General features: G+C 39.3%; 1 protein-coding gene across 1 annotated transcript in view; it reads right to left on the reverse strand.

The window, feature by feature from the left end:
• The window catches only part of LOC128861579 (kin of IRRE-like protein 3), a 51,345-nt gene that overhangs the window by 13,501 nt on the left and 19,196 nt on the right, over positions 1-18,648 (reverse strand). Inside the window, exons 2-3 of the mRNA XM_054099820.1 lie at positions 14,094-14,304; positions 13,359-13,486 (exon numbers count right to left, since the gene is read on the reverse strand). Of these exons, the coding sequence (XP_053955795.1) occupies positions 13,359-13,486; positions 14,094-14,304 (339 nt within the window). The remainder of the gene's footprint in view (positions 1-13,358; positions 13,487-14,093; positions 14,305-18,648) is intronic.

Genomic DNA, 18,648 nt, shown 5'->3' on the forward strand with positions numbered 1-18,648 from the left:
AGCCCAAAGAATCATCACGATGCTGGTGTCGTTCAGGGTTAATAGAGTTTGCCCCAAGGTGGTGTGCTGTCTCCATTGCTCTGGTGCATGGTGAGCTATCCTCTACTCACCATATTAAATGGTGCTGAAGTCCACAAACAAGCATATGCGAATGACGTTGCCTGTTTGATAACGGGTCCTTCGCTTGTGAACATCTGTAGAAAAGTGCAGAAATCTCTGCATATGATTGACACTTGGAGCTGTGCGAATGGGCTATCGGCAAATACCACTAAAACTGGTATTGTCCTCTTTACCAGAAGGAGGAATCTTGATGGATGCATTCTGTCTAAGCTAAAAGGAGTCACAATCCAGCTATCCAAAGAAATTAAATATCTTGTAGTAATACTCGATAGTAAACTCCTTTGGAAGTCAGGCGTTGAAACAAAAACATCTAAAGCACTGACAGCCTTCTGGCAGTGCAAAGGTGTCTTTGGGAAAACGTGGGGTCTTTCTCCTAGCAAAGTCTTATGGACCTACAGGGCTATGATAAAATAGGTCATTTATCACCTATGCATCAGTGGTCGGGATGAGCAGACTCTGTCTCGTGGGAGTCAGGAGGACCTTATCGAGACTATAACTCACTGTGACCATCTGTTGCACCGGAGCTTTTCCGACTACTTCAGGCTCGGCATTAGATGCTCTGATTGGTTTGGCACCACTTGATACTTTCATCCAAGGATACGCCTTGAAGGCCATCTGCAGGCTGAAGCACAATGGGAACTGGTACGGCCCCTGTCCGGCGTTGGAAAACAGAGAAGGCATGCACTTCTATCCAACGATTCTTTCCATGCTCCTTGACTCCATGCCATCAAGAGTCGTACTTGAAAAGAGATACAGTGTAGTGCTGCCAGAGGCTCAGTTGTGGTCAAACTCTGAAAATGAGCCCGGCAAACATCGTTTTTGTATTATCAAGGATGGCTCCAGGACCGAGCATGGCTCCGGCTCTGGGGTCTACGTGGAATCCAGCAGGATAAAACTGCACTTTGCTCTTGGAATGCATACATCTGTGTTTCAAACGGAGGTTTATGCAGATCAAGAAGCGATGAACTTTGTTGTGGAAAACCGATGGAGAGGCAGATCTATACGTGTCTGCAGCGACAGATAGCTGTGCTCATGGCCTTAGGCAGCCCCCAACCACATCAGGGTTAGTCCTGCAAAGTCTGGCTGAACTATGTCGGCAGACATAATAGCCTGATGCTAATATGGGTCCCGGGACACCTGGGTATCGTGGGTAAAGATACTTCCGATTCCTTAGCTAAGATGGGCTCTGAGGCCAACTTCTTTGGCCCACTGCCTTCTGCGGCCATCAAAGCCACGGTTAGCCAACGTGTTACTACAACCTATAAGCGAGCTTGGCAGGCTGAGAGAGGTTGCAGATGGACCAAACTGATGTTACCTGTCATGTTTGATCAACTGCGCAAAATCTCCAGTCATTAAGCAAAAGGGAGTGCAGACAGCTGGTTGAACTGATAATTAATTAATAATTATTTTTTGTCTGAGTACTGCACTTGCTAGTTGTCCTGACAAAAACAAAAAAAAAACAAAAGGTGACGCTTAATGGAGAGCAGTTGGCACAAGCAATTGTTGGCGTATCTGGATGACATTGATAACATCGGCCTTAACAACCGCGCTGTTCGTTTTGCCTTTTCCAACCTGGATAAAGAAGCAAAGTGGATGGGGTCTGGTGATGAACGAGGATAAAACGAAGTACATCCTAATGAGGAATGTTTATTCGTTTCAAGCTCAACTACGCCCCATACGTAGTAGTCCGCGGGACTAAGATCAGGAAAATTGGGCGACCATAAGTACGATGTTCTATGGTTATAGAAATTTTCAGCTATCCAACTTTGTGTGGCCATCGCTTTGTGTGAAGAAGCAGATAGCAAAGTCTTGACTGTCCCCTCCCACACCATAATTCACTACTGCCTTTAGAACCTCGATATATGAAGCAGAACTCACGCGAATCCTTGAATAAAGAAGTGTGATGGCATGACACCATCTTTAACGTTGTTTAACCGGAAAGCTCGCTGTTCCCGCTTACGACATTTTGGATGAGTATAAAAAAGCACGCCAGTCGCCAAACTATTTCTCTCAAACACTCCAAGGGACGCTTCAACGAATGTTGCCATCGTCCAATCTTCTGCGCCGTATGATAGGGCGTTAAGAGTGTTAGTCTTATTCGTCGAGAAAGGACTTTACTACTCAATAGCCTACAAAGTATCACTTGTTGGGAAGAGAGACTCTCCATTGGCTTTCAAGGCTGTCATTGTTATCGGTGTTATTGTTGGTTCCTGAATAAACTAAATCTCTTACAATCTCGAAATTATAAGTGTCAACAGTGACGTTGGTGCCGATAAATTCTGTGGCTCGCAGGATCTTTTCCAGCTTCAGGTTAAACTGCTCGACAGTGAGTCACCCTGTCTGATACGTCGTTTGGTATGCAACGGCTTGGAGAGGTCCTTTCCTTGCTGCTGGTATTGAGCAATGCCATTTTGCATAGCGCATAACATAGAATTAATACCGCAGACCTTCATGAACTGCTCGACGGATAAGACTCTCAGAAACATAGAGTTACCTCGCAAAAGTGCCAATTGATTTTGAAGGATCCTCGTTAATGGTAGCTCGTGTTCTTTTTTCAACAGATTCTGCATAAAAAAATTGGAAATTTCTAAATCAGTGTGATTTGCACCTAAAGCGAATATTACTGCAAGTATCTTCATTTCTTGAGTTAAGTCGTAGTTCTCCTTGTCTGAAAAAGAGCAACAAGAAAAATAATGGTTTCCTCAACTACCGTATACACCCTGCCTATCAAGTATGGTAATAACAGAGAATGTTAATGTCCATTAATGTCCATTAACATTCTCTGGTAATACGTTCAGCTCCAGCGAGACGAATTCATCAATTCAATATGATAATAAGTAATCAAACACACCACTTTACAACTCTATGGGAAGGTAAGCTATTCGTACTATTTCCAGCATTATAACGCTTCTACTTAAACATTAATTATTCATTTTGTTTGCATTTTATTCTACAAGGAATTCTACCTTGACTCCACGGTGCTCAAATTATTGCAGACTATCCGCAATATACCTGAAAACATAGCATTTCCATTCATTTTGTTTTTATTGTACTTCATTTATTTAAATTTTTACTTTTACTCCTATACTGCAAAGTTCAACCGGCGCTTAAGCTTTTTTGTTTGGTGTATGCTTTTGCTTGTAGAATACGCGTTTAGCATATCCTTAACCCGCTTTTTCTGTTCGCGCTAAGCAAATAACTCCTTGAATTGCCAGCAGCACGACCCCTTTGCTGATAGCATCATTAGTAGCGTAATCTTTCGCTAAGTGCGGTGCGAGGCGAATATTTTGACTTTGTTGAGTGGATGCAAAAGAAAACCTAAACATTTTTCTATTATACTTGTATTATAATTTTTTTGCGTTTCTAATTTTCCCCATTTTATGCTGAAACTTTGTTTTTTTTTCATACTCCGAGAGGTTTTCTTGCCAACAACTCTCGCTATACTATGGCGTCCTGTTTTATTTTACTTTTAATGAATATTTACAGTAGCGTGAGTACCATTTCGTCTCTGCGTTTTGGTTTTGTTCTTAGATGCCATATTTTTGCTTAAATTTCATATTTCTGTATTTTTGTTTTCGCACTTAAGTATTTTGAGCTAATTTTTTTGTTCCTTGTCACAATATTTTCGAATAAATATTTGCATCTAATTAACACGGCTAAGTGACAGTTTTCCTTAGAGGAGTTAGAATCTTGCTCCGTCTACGTGATTTATGAGTTTAATGAAAGTGACAAGCTTTTTTGCAGCAAATCTAATTAGTGTTTGGAACGTGATTGCCAAACCTAAGTTATCTCAGTTGGGCACTGTCTATGGATTTTTTTTGTTATTCACGCTTTTTTTTTGGAGTCCATTTAACAGATGTTGGGGTTACATTTTCGATTTACTAAGTAGTATTTTCATCAAAAGAAGAGTGGGAGTCATTTCGGTCAAAAAATTAAACAAATTGAACTAATTTCTAAAAATGCTTTTATTTTTAAACTTATATTCACACTGTCATCAGGATACCTAATAATAAACATAGAGGGTGTCCAAATAAGAGCGATGGGAAAAGAAATTTAAATAAAAGCCACAACGCTGCCTGATATCAAATTGATTCTGGCTTTATTTTGAATTTATTAGGTGTAACTAAGTTCTCGCCGTTTATCTATAGATGCCGCCAGCAGTGTGTGCTAGTCGATTCTAACATTACCTAAACGTCATAAATCAAGCTTAGACATATGGTAAACGAACTGCTTCGACACGTTAGTGATTTTGTTTTGGTATCATATACTTTTGGTTTTGTGAAAATGTCTGATTTTGTGCCAAATAATCGTCATTTGCGGGAAGAGTTGAATTTCAATTTTCAGTCGAAAAAAACGGTGGCTGAAGCGCATCGAGAGCTACAAAAAGTTTATGGAGATGCTGCTTTAAGTGAAACAATGTGCCGAGATTGGTTCCGTCGCTTCAAAGACTGTGATTTTAATGTTGAGGACCGTCTGCGCGAAGGAAGGTCAAAAACCTTCGAAGACGCTGAATTGGAGGCATTGCTCAATGAGGATCCATGAGCCAAACGCAAGAAGAGCGTGCTTCAGTATTAGGAGTTACCCGTCAATCCATTTCCTAGCGATTGCGTGCTTTGGGAATGAATCAGAAACAGGGGACTTCGGTTCCATATAAGTTTAAACCAACGTCGTTTTTTCGCCTGTGATCAACGGCTCCAGCGGCAAAAGCGGGAGGTTTTTCTTCATCGCATCGTGACGGGTGATGAAAAGTGAATTCATTACAGCAATCCAAAAAAAATTAGGTCATGGGGACTGCCCGGTCATGCTTCTACGTCGTCGGCTCGGCCGAATATTCACGCTGCGAAGGTTACATTATGTATTTGGTGGGACCAAATTGGTGTTATTTATTATGGACTGCTAAAACCAAGCGAAACCATCACTGGGGATCAGTGTCAACTTCAATTGTTGCGATTAAGCCGAGCACTGCGCGAGAAGCGGCCGCAATACGCGGAGTGATTCTACAACATGACAACGCTCGGCCTTACGTTACCAAGCCCGTTAAAACCTACCTGAAAACATTGAAATGGGAAATCCTACCCCCAATCGCCATATTCTTCAGATATTGCGCCGTCCGAGATTTTGCACCTTATGGCGAATTGCCTGTACACCGAAATTATTATAACGAGCGATGAAGACGCGAACACAAAACTAGCGTTGCGTATTTGCAACTGAGCCGGAGTTTTATTTGATGCTTTTGCAGCTTTTCATGCGGTCGGTGGCAGTAGTAACGCTTAATACTGGTCTTATCAGACTAGATCACCCTTCCCAGTCTTCAAGCACTCCAGTGTTTGTGCTTTTTGCAGAATCTCAACCTCGCTTTCGTGTTTTTGTCAGATAATGCTGCCTTTTATGGCTTGATGGCGGCCTGCAACACGATTTTTTCAGCGTTCTTCAAGCTTACTGATGGTCTTTTATATCTTTTGTGGGGCTTTTTTTGGTGTTACAGCTACTTGATGAGTTAATAATCGCTCCACTCTTCGCGCATCTGATTAATTGGGACGCTTTTTGGTAACCTTTGGAGTCTTCATATTACGTCGTTCAAGAACATTAAATACAGTTTGTATGGTACAAATTTCCAAAGTACCATATTCGTCTCAGTGGGAACATACCTATACACAGTTAGTTTACTTAGATGTTTACATAAATACAGGCAATCTTAAGTAAAACTCCTGAAATAATAACTTTTAGTGGAGGAAAAATTATTTTGAAACTATATTAATAAAAAAATGTTAATGTATATTTGGTGAAGACACCCGAACGATGACCGATTTACGGTGGTGTTAACTGCTTTGTACTATTGATGAAAGAGGTTTTTAATATCCTAGCCTGCTATATCAGCAGACGTAGCAAAGAGATGAGAGCCAAGATATTTTTAACTTATTTAAATCTTTCGCAGGGAAGTTTTGGATAAAAAGCTGTGATGATTCTTACGCAGAAAGTACTCGAATAATGCCGAGTCTCGCGGCTTGTACACCTCGCTGCTAATGTCCAGTAAGGCTACCTACGAAATTTGAGAGCTGAAATTTTGTTAACTTCAGGAGATTCCTCGATTGCCTACGATCTACTCATGGGCAGAAAGATTTCGCGACTTTGTGTACAAGTTTGTGTACTAAGCCAGCACTCGCTGAGTTTAGCAGACCGCAGGTAGTCGACGGGATTGGAATAACCCTCTTGTTTAGCGTGGTAACTCACAGCTCATATGCCTCGCAGTTTCGCTATAACCAGGCACCCAGATGAGCCTTATATTGAAGAATTCGGAGGCAATCGAAAGGCAAGTCAAACATTCCCTAGCCAGTTTCGGGTGCATCATCATCGAGCCCAGGGCCCTGGTTACCGCTTGGATATCGGAGTAGAGCTTTATTCCTCTGACAGTTATTACATATATTTACAAATGAGCAGCCAATCAGCTGCTTCTTTAATTGCCGCTACCTCTGCTTGGAATATATATCAATGGTCCAGTAACTTGTAATTGAGTCTGATGGAGCGCTCCTTGCAGAATACTCCACCACCAATCCTTCCATCCAATTTTGAGCCATCCTTGAACAGGCTTACCAGCCTTTGCTTCCAAGCACTGCACTTCTTCCCTTGAAGGAATGTGAGTGGAGGATGTTCCGCTCGGATTAAGCAGAGGTGCGCATTGATCAGTCGTCCAAGGCATGAATCCCTAGTTTCTGAGGATACTTAATTGAGGTAAATTTTGTAGTCTTTGCTTTTTAGTCTGATTGCTCCCACGTTTTTTGATAGATGCGTGTATCTCAACAACGACTTAATAAAACCCGCCCAAGATTGGTAAACGTAATGCGCTCCTCGTCATTTAGATTAGACATAAATATTATTGGGATCGAATAAAATCACAAACCCTTTTTATTATCGCGCACACCTGTGCTCAAGGAGATTAGAGAGAAATTAGAACTTTTATATGTTCAGGCTAAATTTCCGTCCGCTCGCCTGGTGTTACAAGCTATAATCCGAGAAATAGTTTAAATATTTCTGCGATTCTCAACGTAGGCTCGTATTCCAAATGAGTGAAGCCGGTCTATAGCCACGACCTCCTCTCATACAATCAAATAAAATCTAATGAAATATCCATAGCAAGAGCTCAGTTGACTAATGTAGAATAAAAGTACTAAAGTTTTGGAAGTAATTTTGTTGAAAAGCAATGACTAAAATGGACTAGCGCTTTATAGAAATCACGTTTTCCCCAAGGCCATACGGAATAGTTAGCAGTAATGGAGCTAAAACCACAAGAGTAATCTATCTTCACTTTGCTTTTGGTCGCTAGAATGTCAAAATCTATAAATAAATACTGATAAATATTTTCGCTATTGGAAGTCGAAACTCACAGCATTGTGAAATGCTCAGCCATAAATTCAATACTAAGAAAATTATAATTAGCAATGATTTAAATCCATGTAAAATGTTTAGAATTGGATTGAAATTTATGTTGATATGTTAATCTCTATTTAAAATATTCTACGATGCCAGCAGGCAAGCAAAATAATTTGATATTTCCAAACATGAATAGTTTGGCTATTAAGGCAAACAAGTATGAAACGGTGCATAGCTGACATGATTGTATTTGGAATGCTATTACTGACCGAATTCTCTAATTCTATTTATCTTTGCGTTTATTTGATTAAAAGCTAAAATGTGGATGAGTATGTAAAATTCGGTCCGGAGTGAATTTAGTACTTCCCTACTTGCTTTTACTTTATAAAGGATAATGCACATATATACGTAGATACGTACTCGTAAGTGGACGAATTTTGCAGAGTAGTTTCGTTCTTTAACCACATCGCATTAAGAGATATGACAAAAATCTGCTTATGTGCACACACATTTACATGCATACACAAGTAAGTGCCAACTTGATCATACTTCATATCCCAAATAAATAAAAAATATATGAAAAACATTAATGTATTTATGGGTTGAGGAATAAGTTCATAGCGTTTTTATATTTCCTTTTATTCTTCTAGGATTGTTTGCTGTTTGGCAAAGGGTAAATATTTATTCCATGGAACTCTTTCTGTTCTACGCAACTATGTTAATTGTATTTTTGAGTTATTTATTTATTTATTAGTCTTGAGGCTTAGATTTGGAATACCCAGGAGGCAAAAACCAATTTCCGACACCTGCTCTTCTTTGCTTTTCATCGAGGTTAAAAAGCTAGCGAAGCCGCCGAAACAGTACGAGACATTTCCGAAGGGTATAAAAAAGGTGACATGGCAAGAAATGGTTTGCAAAGTACAAACATGGCAATTTTGATGTCGGTGACACGTCCCGCCGCGGAAGGCCTTCTGAATTCGATGAAGAACGTCTCAAATCTCTTTGAAGGAAAACGATCGCCAAACCAGTCGGAAAAAATGTGCTGTGATTATACGACGATTCCCAACCACCTTCATCCAATGGGAAATTCGGAAAGAAACAAAAAAAGTCTCCTTCAAATTGCTTTTTAGCATCTCACCCGCCATCTATTGCTCGAATCGTCACGGGAAATGAGAAATGATGCCTATATATCAATATGAAGAAAAGAAAGGAGTGGGTGGCTCCAAGATATACGCCTAAGGCAAAAGTGAAGCCGGATCTTCATCCAAAGAAGGTCATAATGTGTGTTTGGTGCGACTGGAAGGGCATGGTGCATTGGGAAATGCTCGAAAAGAATGCCTCAGTTAACAAAGAGCTCTTCATTGCCCAGTTACATCGCGTGAATGACGCTATTCGACTAAAAAGACCCCATCGACATAGTCAAACCATACTCCTTCACGACAACGCCAGGTCTCATGGTGCACAAGTCGTCAAAGCCGCACTTCAAAAGCTCAAATGGGAGGTCATTCAGCATCCGCCGTATTTTCCGGATCTTCCACCGACCGATTACCATCTGAAGGGCTTTAGCTTCGTTTACAAAGAGGTCCTTAAAAACTGTCTCAACAACTTCTTTGACACCAGACCAGGCGATGTTTGGCGGAACGGCATCAACAAATTGGTCGAGAGGTGGGAAGAGATTGTAAACAGCAGCAGCGAATATATAACTGATGAACTTATTGATATAATTATTGATTTTTGTTTAAATGAAAGTCTTCTGTAAAAATGCTACGAACTTATTCCCCAACCCAATAATAATAAGAAAAAGTTTAGTAGTAAAATGTTTCACAAGGAATTCTACTCATTATATTTCACTATCATCACCATCACCAATTAGCATTACAATTCGGGGTTAGTTTTACCCTTCTCTGCAATACTCATCCAGGCCTCCCTATCTCTTGCTAGATATTTCCACTTGGTTACTTCGAGCGTTCGTAGGTCTTCTTCTATGCAGTCCATTGATTGCCCACGCGGGCGACCTTTACTTCTCGTTATCATTGGTTTGTCCTGCATTAATAGTTTTTGGGCAGGCGTGCTTTCTATTAGCCTTTACGCTTTGGATGAATTTGACAATGTACTCTTTGTTGGTTGATTATGTAATCAATCACCTATTTTGTTAAGCCTGAGTCCATATATCCTCCTGAGAATCTTTCGCTCACATACTCTAAGAGATTCTTTTTCGGGTGCGGTCATGGACCGCTCTTCCGAGTCACACGAGTTCTAAATATGATAATATCTTTTATTTAAATACTCTTAGATGTATTTGGTCAAAGCATGTTTTTTTTTGCAGGAATTATTCGATTCTGAATGCATTCTTTAGCGCGATTGTCGTTTGTGATTAGGGCGCCCAAATACTTGAATTTTTCAACACCCTCAAAAGAAGATTCACTTAATATTATGCTTCGTGGCGGCATAAGGTAGCGTTTATTTGGAGCAATCGAGCATATGTAAAGGTTTTCCCATAACAGGTGTTATGAATGAATGGATTGCGCTATCGAGAGATAATTAACGATTTTTTATGGCCGGAATTGGGGGGTATTGATCTGGACAACGTTTATTTTCAACAATACGGCGCTACGTGCCACACAAGCGACGAAACCATTGGTATTTTACGAGAAAAGTTTCCGGACCGTGTTATCTCTCGAAGAGGTGATCACAATTGGCCACCGAGATCTTGTGATTTAACACCTTGTGACTTTTTTCTTTGGACCCAGGGTCGATTCAAGACCTCAAAGATGGAATTCGTAAGGCTATTGAGGACTTAGGGCAGCCACTTTGCAATTCGTTTATGGCAAATTTCATGAAAAGGATATTGTCCTGTAAGCGTGGTCGTGGTGGTCATTTGCCTGATGTTAGTTTACACTATTAACGGTATACCTTCCTCTTTATAATGAAATAAACATCCGGTTATTTATATAATATTAAAAAATAGCATTTTTCTTTGATATCAAAATAACACCTCTTACTGGAAATCGCTTTATATACATATGTAATTAGCACGTACACCCTTTTTGGGTGTTTGGCCGAGCTCCTCCACCTATTTGGGGTGTGTGTCTTGATGTTGTTCTACAAATGGAGGAGACTACAGTTTCAAGCCGACTTTGAACGGTAGATATTTTTTATGAGGGGCTTTTTCATGACAGAAATACACTCGGAGGTTTGCCATTGCCTGCCGAGGGGCGACCGCTTTAAAGAAAAATGTTTTCTTAATTTTAATCTTTCACCGAGATTCGAACCGACCGAGAGAGAGAACCTCTGAATTCTGAATGGTAGTCACGCACAAACTCATTCGGCCACGGCGGCCGAGTATTCACATAATAATACAAGGTGGCGCAAAATTAGTCACCCCATCAGAAGGTATATTATTTTTGCAAATGGGGCCATACGTCAATTTTTTTTCACAATTTTCAACTAGGCAGCTGCAGCATACGAACAGACAAAACGTGTGAAATGTGTTTAAGAGTTACTTTCGTTAGAGACTAGAAAGGTTCACCTATTGAAGAATTTGCCTATTCTTTTACGAATAGGTATGTGGCGATCATACAATATTTTGTATCTTTCTGTTCCTCAACCGCATTGTTTAAAAGACATTAACTTATGCATATGCCCGTCCAATACTTATATTTTGTAACCATGATAACTGCTCTGGCCAACACTTCGTTTCACTTCAATTTTTCCTTCCAGAATTAATTGTAACATGTGGTATTTGGTATTTCTCAAGATAAGCTGTATTGCATTCGGAGTGGTCTCAGCTTACCGTACTGTCACTGGCGATGCAGTCTTTGTGATCCCGTCCACCTCATAGTCCAGGAACGAATGGATTCGTGAGACTCCCAGAAGCAACACGTCATCATTAGTTTCTCAGAACGGAGATGCCAAACCATGCTGCAGTGGCAAAGCCGATGGGACATTGAACCGAGTAGCAGATGGAGGGCGAAACTTATTCCATCAATTGACAAATGGGTCCAAAGGAACTTCAGGGAAGCAAGCTACTTCTTAACTCAGTTCCTCTCGGAAGACGAACACTTCCGTAGATACCTATACTGCATGAGCAAGGTCATCCCAAGTGCATCCCAAGCGCATATACGGCGAACCGCCGAGCGATGACGCTGGACACACGTTTTTTAGTTGTGACAGGCGGGGCTCGCGGAAAGAGGTGCTCTTAGGAAGCAAATTGGCGACATCGCGCCGACCAACATAATCGGCGAAATGCTTGAGCGCGAGGACAGCTGGAACGCGGTAAAGAAATACATCGAGAACGGACTACGAAAAAAAAGGTAGACCTTGACATAGTGCAACAAAGGGAAGTCGCACAGATGGATACATAAGAAGACGAGACTCTAACATGAAAGCTGGCTACAAATATGGTGGACGCAGACGTGGGTAAATAGAATTGGTCCTTTATGATGTATAACATTATTGGCCCTACCGATGTAATATAGAAAGTAGTTCCGGGAAGAGGGTTTCCGCCCAAGGAGAAGAGGAATCGTATTAGTGGCCACACCCACCGACGCAGTAGATGACGGTCGCTGTAGGTAGTTTGAAGCCTACCTCACCCACCAAAAAAATAAAATAAATTTTGTAAAAATTCACGGTCTCGCACCTCTCGTAGAACCTCTAAGGTAGAAACCTCTCAGACAGTGTACTCTGCCCAGCATGTGGAGAGAAGGATGAGACGGCGGACCACTTTCTATGCGTCTGCTCCGTCTTCGCTCGAATCAAGTTTGTGGTCTTTGGCACTGATGTGTTAAGAAGCGACCACCTAGGCTCCTACTCAGATTTCTTCGGAGATCGGTTAGATTTAAAGAGAATTAAAAGGGAATCCAAGTGTAGTACAATGGGCTTAATAGTGTGCGAGAATGAGTACTGCACTTGCTAGTTGTCCCGACCAAAAATATAAAAAATAATAAAAGGTAGACACCGCATCGGTCCATGGAATTTTCAAAATTTGCCTAAAAATTCACATTTCGAAGAGTCTTGTGAGCGATTGTGAATGTCCAACATTTCATGCCATATAAGAACACGAAGCGAACTTTAAGATTCATATGGAAGTCATGGCAGAATAAAATCTTTCTAAACTTACAGAAAGCCATTTGAGAAGTTAGATGGTAAAAAAAATGTTCTCTGTTGTTGTTGTTGTTTTTTCCATGGTACATCTAAAATCTGAAAATACCATTTTGTGTCTGCTACTATTTAATGAACTGGAATTTTGTGATCTTTATGATGCAATGGAATAACCAAAAACAAGTGGGCCCTGGGACTCAACTGGCAATGTGAAAAACTGCAATCGTAACTGAAGCTATGCTCTCTAGCGGAGAGTTTGGGTAAAATAAACGTCATAAATGAATTCCTCGCACCTAAAAATTACAATACATAAGTACATTTTCTATCGAACAATTTAGCAGAATAAAGGAAAATTGATTGGGGATTAATAACTAAAATTAAAAATGAGGAGGCGCAAAATCCATTTTAGAGCTAAGCTTCCCTGGACTTTTTCGTTCAGAAGTGGCAGCAGAACACTTCTGTCGCTGAAACAAAGAGGAGAAAATATTTCGCCCGCCTTTAAGGAAAATGTTGTAATGTCTTTTCGTAAGGATTTCTTGAAAGCGTTCACTTCATTTAGTCTAATTGTGGCAATACTTAACCAAAAATATCACAAAACTTAATATATCCAAGCCATGACCAGCATAAGTTCAACAATAACAATCACACGTACTGCTTTTACATCATTGTAGTACGAGTATATGCTTAAGCGTATGTATGTATGGATAGAAATTGTGTATAAAAATTCGAGCAAAGCGTTCGCACAATATTTAACAGTAAATTTTAATTACCTCATCATGATGATACCAGAAAATGTAGGCCGGCGGCTCGGGGCTGAATTTCACAGTGCATGTAAGATTTATGGTGCTGCCTTTGTCGACATGAAGGTCAGGCCCGCCAAGGATAGTCGCTGTTGGCACTGTGCGTTTATAAGCAGACACACGCACATAAACATACAAAGTAAGTAGTGGACGAACGAAGTCACAACAGGATGCGGCGCAAATTGTGAAGCAGTAGGAATGAATGACCGGCGTTGGTTTATTTGGTAAGATGTGGGCGTGTTATTTGGTTGACCGGCAATGACACAAAAGCGTGCGCGCGTATGACACATAAAAAAGAGACAAAAATACCAAAACACTTACACATGTACATATATATTTTTATATATTAGCGCAGTACTTTAGCGCACTTGCATGGCTTGAGTGAGTACTGTGAACGCGAGAAATACAAAAAAGAATTTTAAGAGTGTAATTTATGCACAAAAGGAAGTAAAAGTAGCGATGAAATGAAATGAATGCCAAATAAATACAAACTTGGTCAAATTAAACTAGTTTTTGATAGCTGCTGGGATAGTGTGTTTGAGTTTTTTAAGGAGTTTATGGAATGACAGATCAGATGTGGGTGGGTATGATAACGCACTTTATTTATTACTTCCTTACTTACAATGAGTATTAATGGAAATGAGTGTGTTTGGAAAATAAAAAGACTAAAATTATGCACTAGCTCCCCATTTGTTCTGTACTCACCCACAACGTTGAGCCGCACAAAATAGCTGCGCACCGGTTGGGTGGATATTTGGCATTCATACATTCCTGCATCACGCTTCTGTGCCCATTTTATTTGCAACGTCCAATCATCGGTGTCGTGGTGATGTGTCGCCTGGAAGCGCTGGTCTGATGTGTATGTGTACGCACCAACGGTAAGTATGTGTATGTCGCGATGCCGTATCCACGAAACCTAGAACATAAAGAGAGTTACGTTAAGGATTTGCGGAAGCAAACGTAGGTGTGTGATAGCGTGCGCGTGTATGTGTGTGTGAATGCTGATAAATTACGTTATTTCTTTTACGACATATAAGTTATTTTACGCGCATTTATTTTCATATTTATATACGATGGTGGTGTAAATAAATAACAATAAGAAGGGCGGGAGGGGTAGTTAAAATAAATGTTTTCTATAATATTGCCTGGCTTACGAACTGTATGCATTATATCATAAAAATGATATAAGTAAAGGCAATAGAATTTAGAACTTTAGCGAAGGCCATGTAGAAACATTTACTGATATTAAATGAAAATTGGCTCCTGTTTCTCTATTCGGATAGATTGTTTAAATTAATTTCCATTGAGGGGGAAAGTCCATGTAGAAGCCTCAAAGTCGGTCATTTTTTAAACATATTTTTAAAGTTGATAAAATCATTATATTATTGTGAAGCCTTAACATAATTAACTTTACTTAACCTTTCAAGAGTACAAAAAAAAAAACTTTTTATTTTTTTTCCAAAATGGCGACTCAGGACTATTTTTTGTCGGCTGCCTATGGCGCGAGGTCCCAAACTGCTCTATTTATTACTCTTAATCTATCGATCTGAAACAAAAAAATTTAATTGATTTTTTTTATAACATATTAACGGAAAGGTTGAACCGATAAAATTAAAAAAAACAAGCATAAAATTAATTACAAAATAAGCTTTTAAAAAAAAAAAGTCAAAGTAATTTATCAACGCGAAATATCTGAAATTTTAGGTTTATTCTTCCGATAGTTATGTACAGAAAGGCCTCACCAAACTTCAAACAAATCGGTCGATAACTTTTTGAGTTACAACCCGAGCAGTTTATAAAAATACAGTTTCGAGATATATGCGCTTAAAGAGGTACAGGAGCGCGCGGACCGTTCTCTACTAGCTATAGAAGCTATAATATTAGGAGTTTCGGCATGAAAATTTCACAGTATATTCTTAAGATACAATGCTTTTGAAAGAAAAAAAATCGATTTTTTGAAAATTTTACATGGACTTCCCCCCTTAACGAAATATCGCCTTGCCCTTCGCCTTATCTTAGACTCGAAAATGAATTCGCACCAGATGTAGGTGAGGACGGCACCCGTACTTCCACTTCAGAAGCTTGAGTGACCCAGGATCGATACCCAGCTCCAGGTGGGAGCCTACCTCCGACGTGGTAATGGATTTCTGCCTACTGCACGAGTATCCTCTCTTGAAAGTCGGGTCAATATACTTGTTCTGTGCACTGATTCATGTGAGGAGTTCGGCTGAAGTACCCGAAATCCAGACAATCGCTCGTACGAGGGTTTCTTTGCTATTCTCAAGAAAATAAATTGGCTGGAAGTTTCGCAATTACTTAGGAGAATTCAACCAGGTTGCTAACCGCAGAACGCTCACAGACAAAACCATTTTGATGCTGACCGATTATTATTTGTACAAAGAAGTACATTTTATCTTTCACCGACTTTTCAAAATACTTTGAACAAGTGCTGAGTTCTTGTTGAACAATTTGAAATACGATAACTCAATTTTATGAAAATTAGTACTGCGTTTTCCGGAGTGAGCAAGCAAGTTTTGATTTCGTTCCGTGTGAATTGCAAATTGCAGATACCAATGCGTTGGGGTAAATGCATATTCTTTAACGCATAAGGATCCCCGATATCCAGTTTTCCAATAAATCTCATATCTTTTGAACAGTTCCTAATAATCGATCTCGTGTGGTCTTCTATAGAAAAAAACTGAATTAGATAGAAAATTTCTGTTTTCGTCATAAGTTTGATTTAAAAGAAGTTTGTATTTAAACGAAATTTCACAAAAAGGCACTACCCTTTAAAAGAACAAAAGTTCAAAACTGACAAAAACTAACTTGATGAATCTTCATTAAAAAATCGGCATACGCAGCGAATTTGTGTCTCGTTTGTTGCGTTATAATGGCCCCAATCACCAATTGTATACTCTTGAAGTCAAGACGAATCCATTGGTGCCATACTTTATTTTTTTTTGACTGAAAAATAAAAGCCAACAATACTATTTTCCCAAATAAAATAAAAGTAAAAAAATAACTTTTTTCTCACAACTTTTATTATTACCACTATAAACGGTTGGCCCCCTGTATGGAAGCTCTTCTTAGAAAATGTAGTAAATCTTGTATAAAAAAAGAGGGGAGGGCGGTGAGCCTGCGGTCTGCCAAAAGAAGGAATACTCGTTGAAGTAGATCTAGAAGAGGTTTGAGGTTCATTACAATTACCTACTGGAAATAAATTTTGCACGTTATTTAAAGCTAACGAAGCTAACGAACGGGCTATCAAACTATTCCTTTTCGGAATGGTTTTCGGGTTGGTCGTTAAAGTTCAAGGAATGGAAATGGCGTTTCTGTAATATACTTAGTCCTGCCATAAATTCTGTTACAAGTTAAATCCGATTAAGATATGATATTATAATACTTTTTTAATGAACTTAGTTTTATTTAAGCATATAAATACATAAGAAATTAAATTTTCACTCGAAATGGTCACCATTTGCTTTTACACAAGAATTCAAACGATTAGGCTATTCAGCTATTGCAGGCTGCACGGTTTCCATGGATATTGACTTCGCTGCTCGATCCAAAGAGGACGACCACCTCCTTTTCTGTCTGCCACTTCAGACGTTTGGGAAAAACGATTGATTTTGCGGTAAAAAAAACATTTTCAAAATATTAAGTTTTTTCAGTATAGTTCAATGCATACGAACAAAAGCAAAAATAACGGAACTTGTTTCTGTGAATTACTTCTCGCCGTACGAATTGTAAAATTTATCACAGAATTTATGGTAATAAATACTCGTATAGTACCAAAATAATCTGTCCAATGGCATTGGAATGATTTTCACAAAAAATCTGCTTGTAATGATATAAAAAACAAAAAATTATCGCCTTTAAACAAGTCTAGCATCCAAATTGAAAGATTTTTTTCGTCTTCCTCTCCTCCCTCCTTTTTACACCTAAATAAATGCCATCCATGGCAATCATTTTTCTTCCCGCTCCTTGTTCACTCAGCAACAAAAAACACAAAAAAAGGAAAATTAAGTCACAAAACTGGTAATTGGGTCACCAATTGGACTAGGGTGACATCACGAAAATCAGCTGATGTTGTCAAAATTGCTGAGAGCAAAGTAACGGTAGCACAATAGGCACCTCTTTATTATTCTCTTCTCTTCCTATTTCACAGTCCCACAATTGGGGGTGCCTCTAGTTTTACACCTCCTTTGAATGGCAAATAGTTTTTTATGAACATTTGTCAGAGATTTCCACTGTCTGCCGAGTCTCGACCGCAATTTGAAAACAATTTTTTGATGTCTCGTACCAGAATTTGGAACCTGTGCACTTCCGAATGGTAATCACGCACCAACCCACTTGGCTGCGGTGACCGCAGTTCGTCATTTAATTCAATAAAAATGATTTGATATTTGTTGCACAGGGATGCGAAATCGTGAAGGCAGCAACAATAACTGGTAATCGCAAAGAATGAGGAACTTTGATAATATACAGCAATATTGCTTTTAGAGGATTAAACGATTTTTAATAAAAAAATTAAGTTATGCAGGTATTTTGGCGCTTGTTTCATGTTAATCATACGAAATGATTTAGGTCAACCCTTTTTTTTGCTTAAAAAAATTTGACTTTTGGAAGATTTTGTAGCCCTTACCGTGCAAAGTTTGAGACATTACTGTTTAAATGCGTCTTTCTTCTTCAAGATATAAAAGCGGAGTAAGTAAAACGTTTATTCAATATTGTGCATATATAGGTAAATAAGAAAAGCTTAACAAAAAATAATTTATAATAACTAGAATACACGTTGACTATTTAAGAGTTGCCATCTCAACACTCCTCCTCAACGTGGATACTGTTTTACAAAAATTATTCAAAATTCATTAATTTCATGAAATTATAATGTTTGTTCCTGGCTAAATTCTTCGTTAAAATATCAGCCAGCATTTCGTCTGTAGGACAATATCTCAGCTCAACTTCCTTCCTCTGTACGGCTTCGCGAATGTGATGGAATTTGATGTCAATATGTTTGCTATGTTTATGATAAACAGGATTTTGCGCCAATTTCATAGCGCCTTGGTTATCGATATACAGCTCTACAGGCTCGTTTTGACCAATTCCAAGTTCAACCAACAATCGCCTCATATATATAGCCTCTTTTGTTGCATCTGATGCAGCCATATATTCTGCCTCTGTGCTGCTGAGTGCAACCGTATGTTGCTTTCTCGACTCCCAAGATATTGGACAATCGCCGTAGAAAAACATGAACCCA

Source organism: Anastrepha ludens, chromosome 4 (genome assembly GCF_028408465.1).
Source record: "Anastrepha ludens isolate Willacy chromosome 4, idAnaLude1.1, whole genome shotgun sequence".
Taxonomy (NCBI): Eukaryota; Metazoa; Arthropoda; class Insecta; order Diptera; family Tephritidae; genus Anastrepha; species Anastrepha ludens.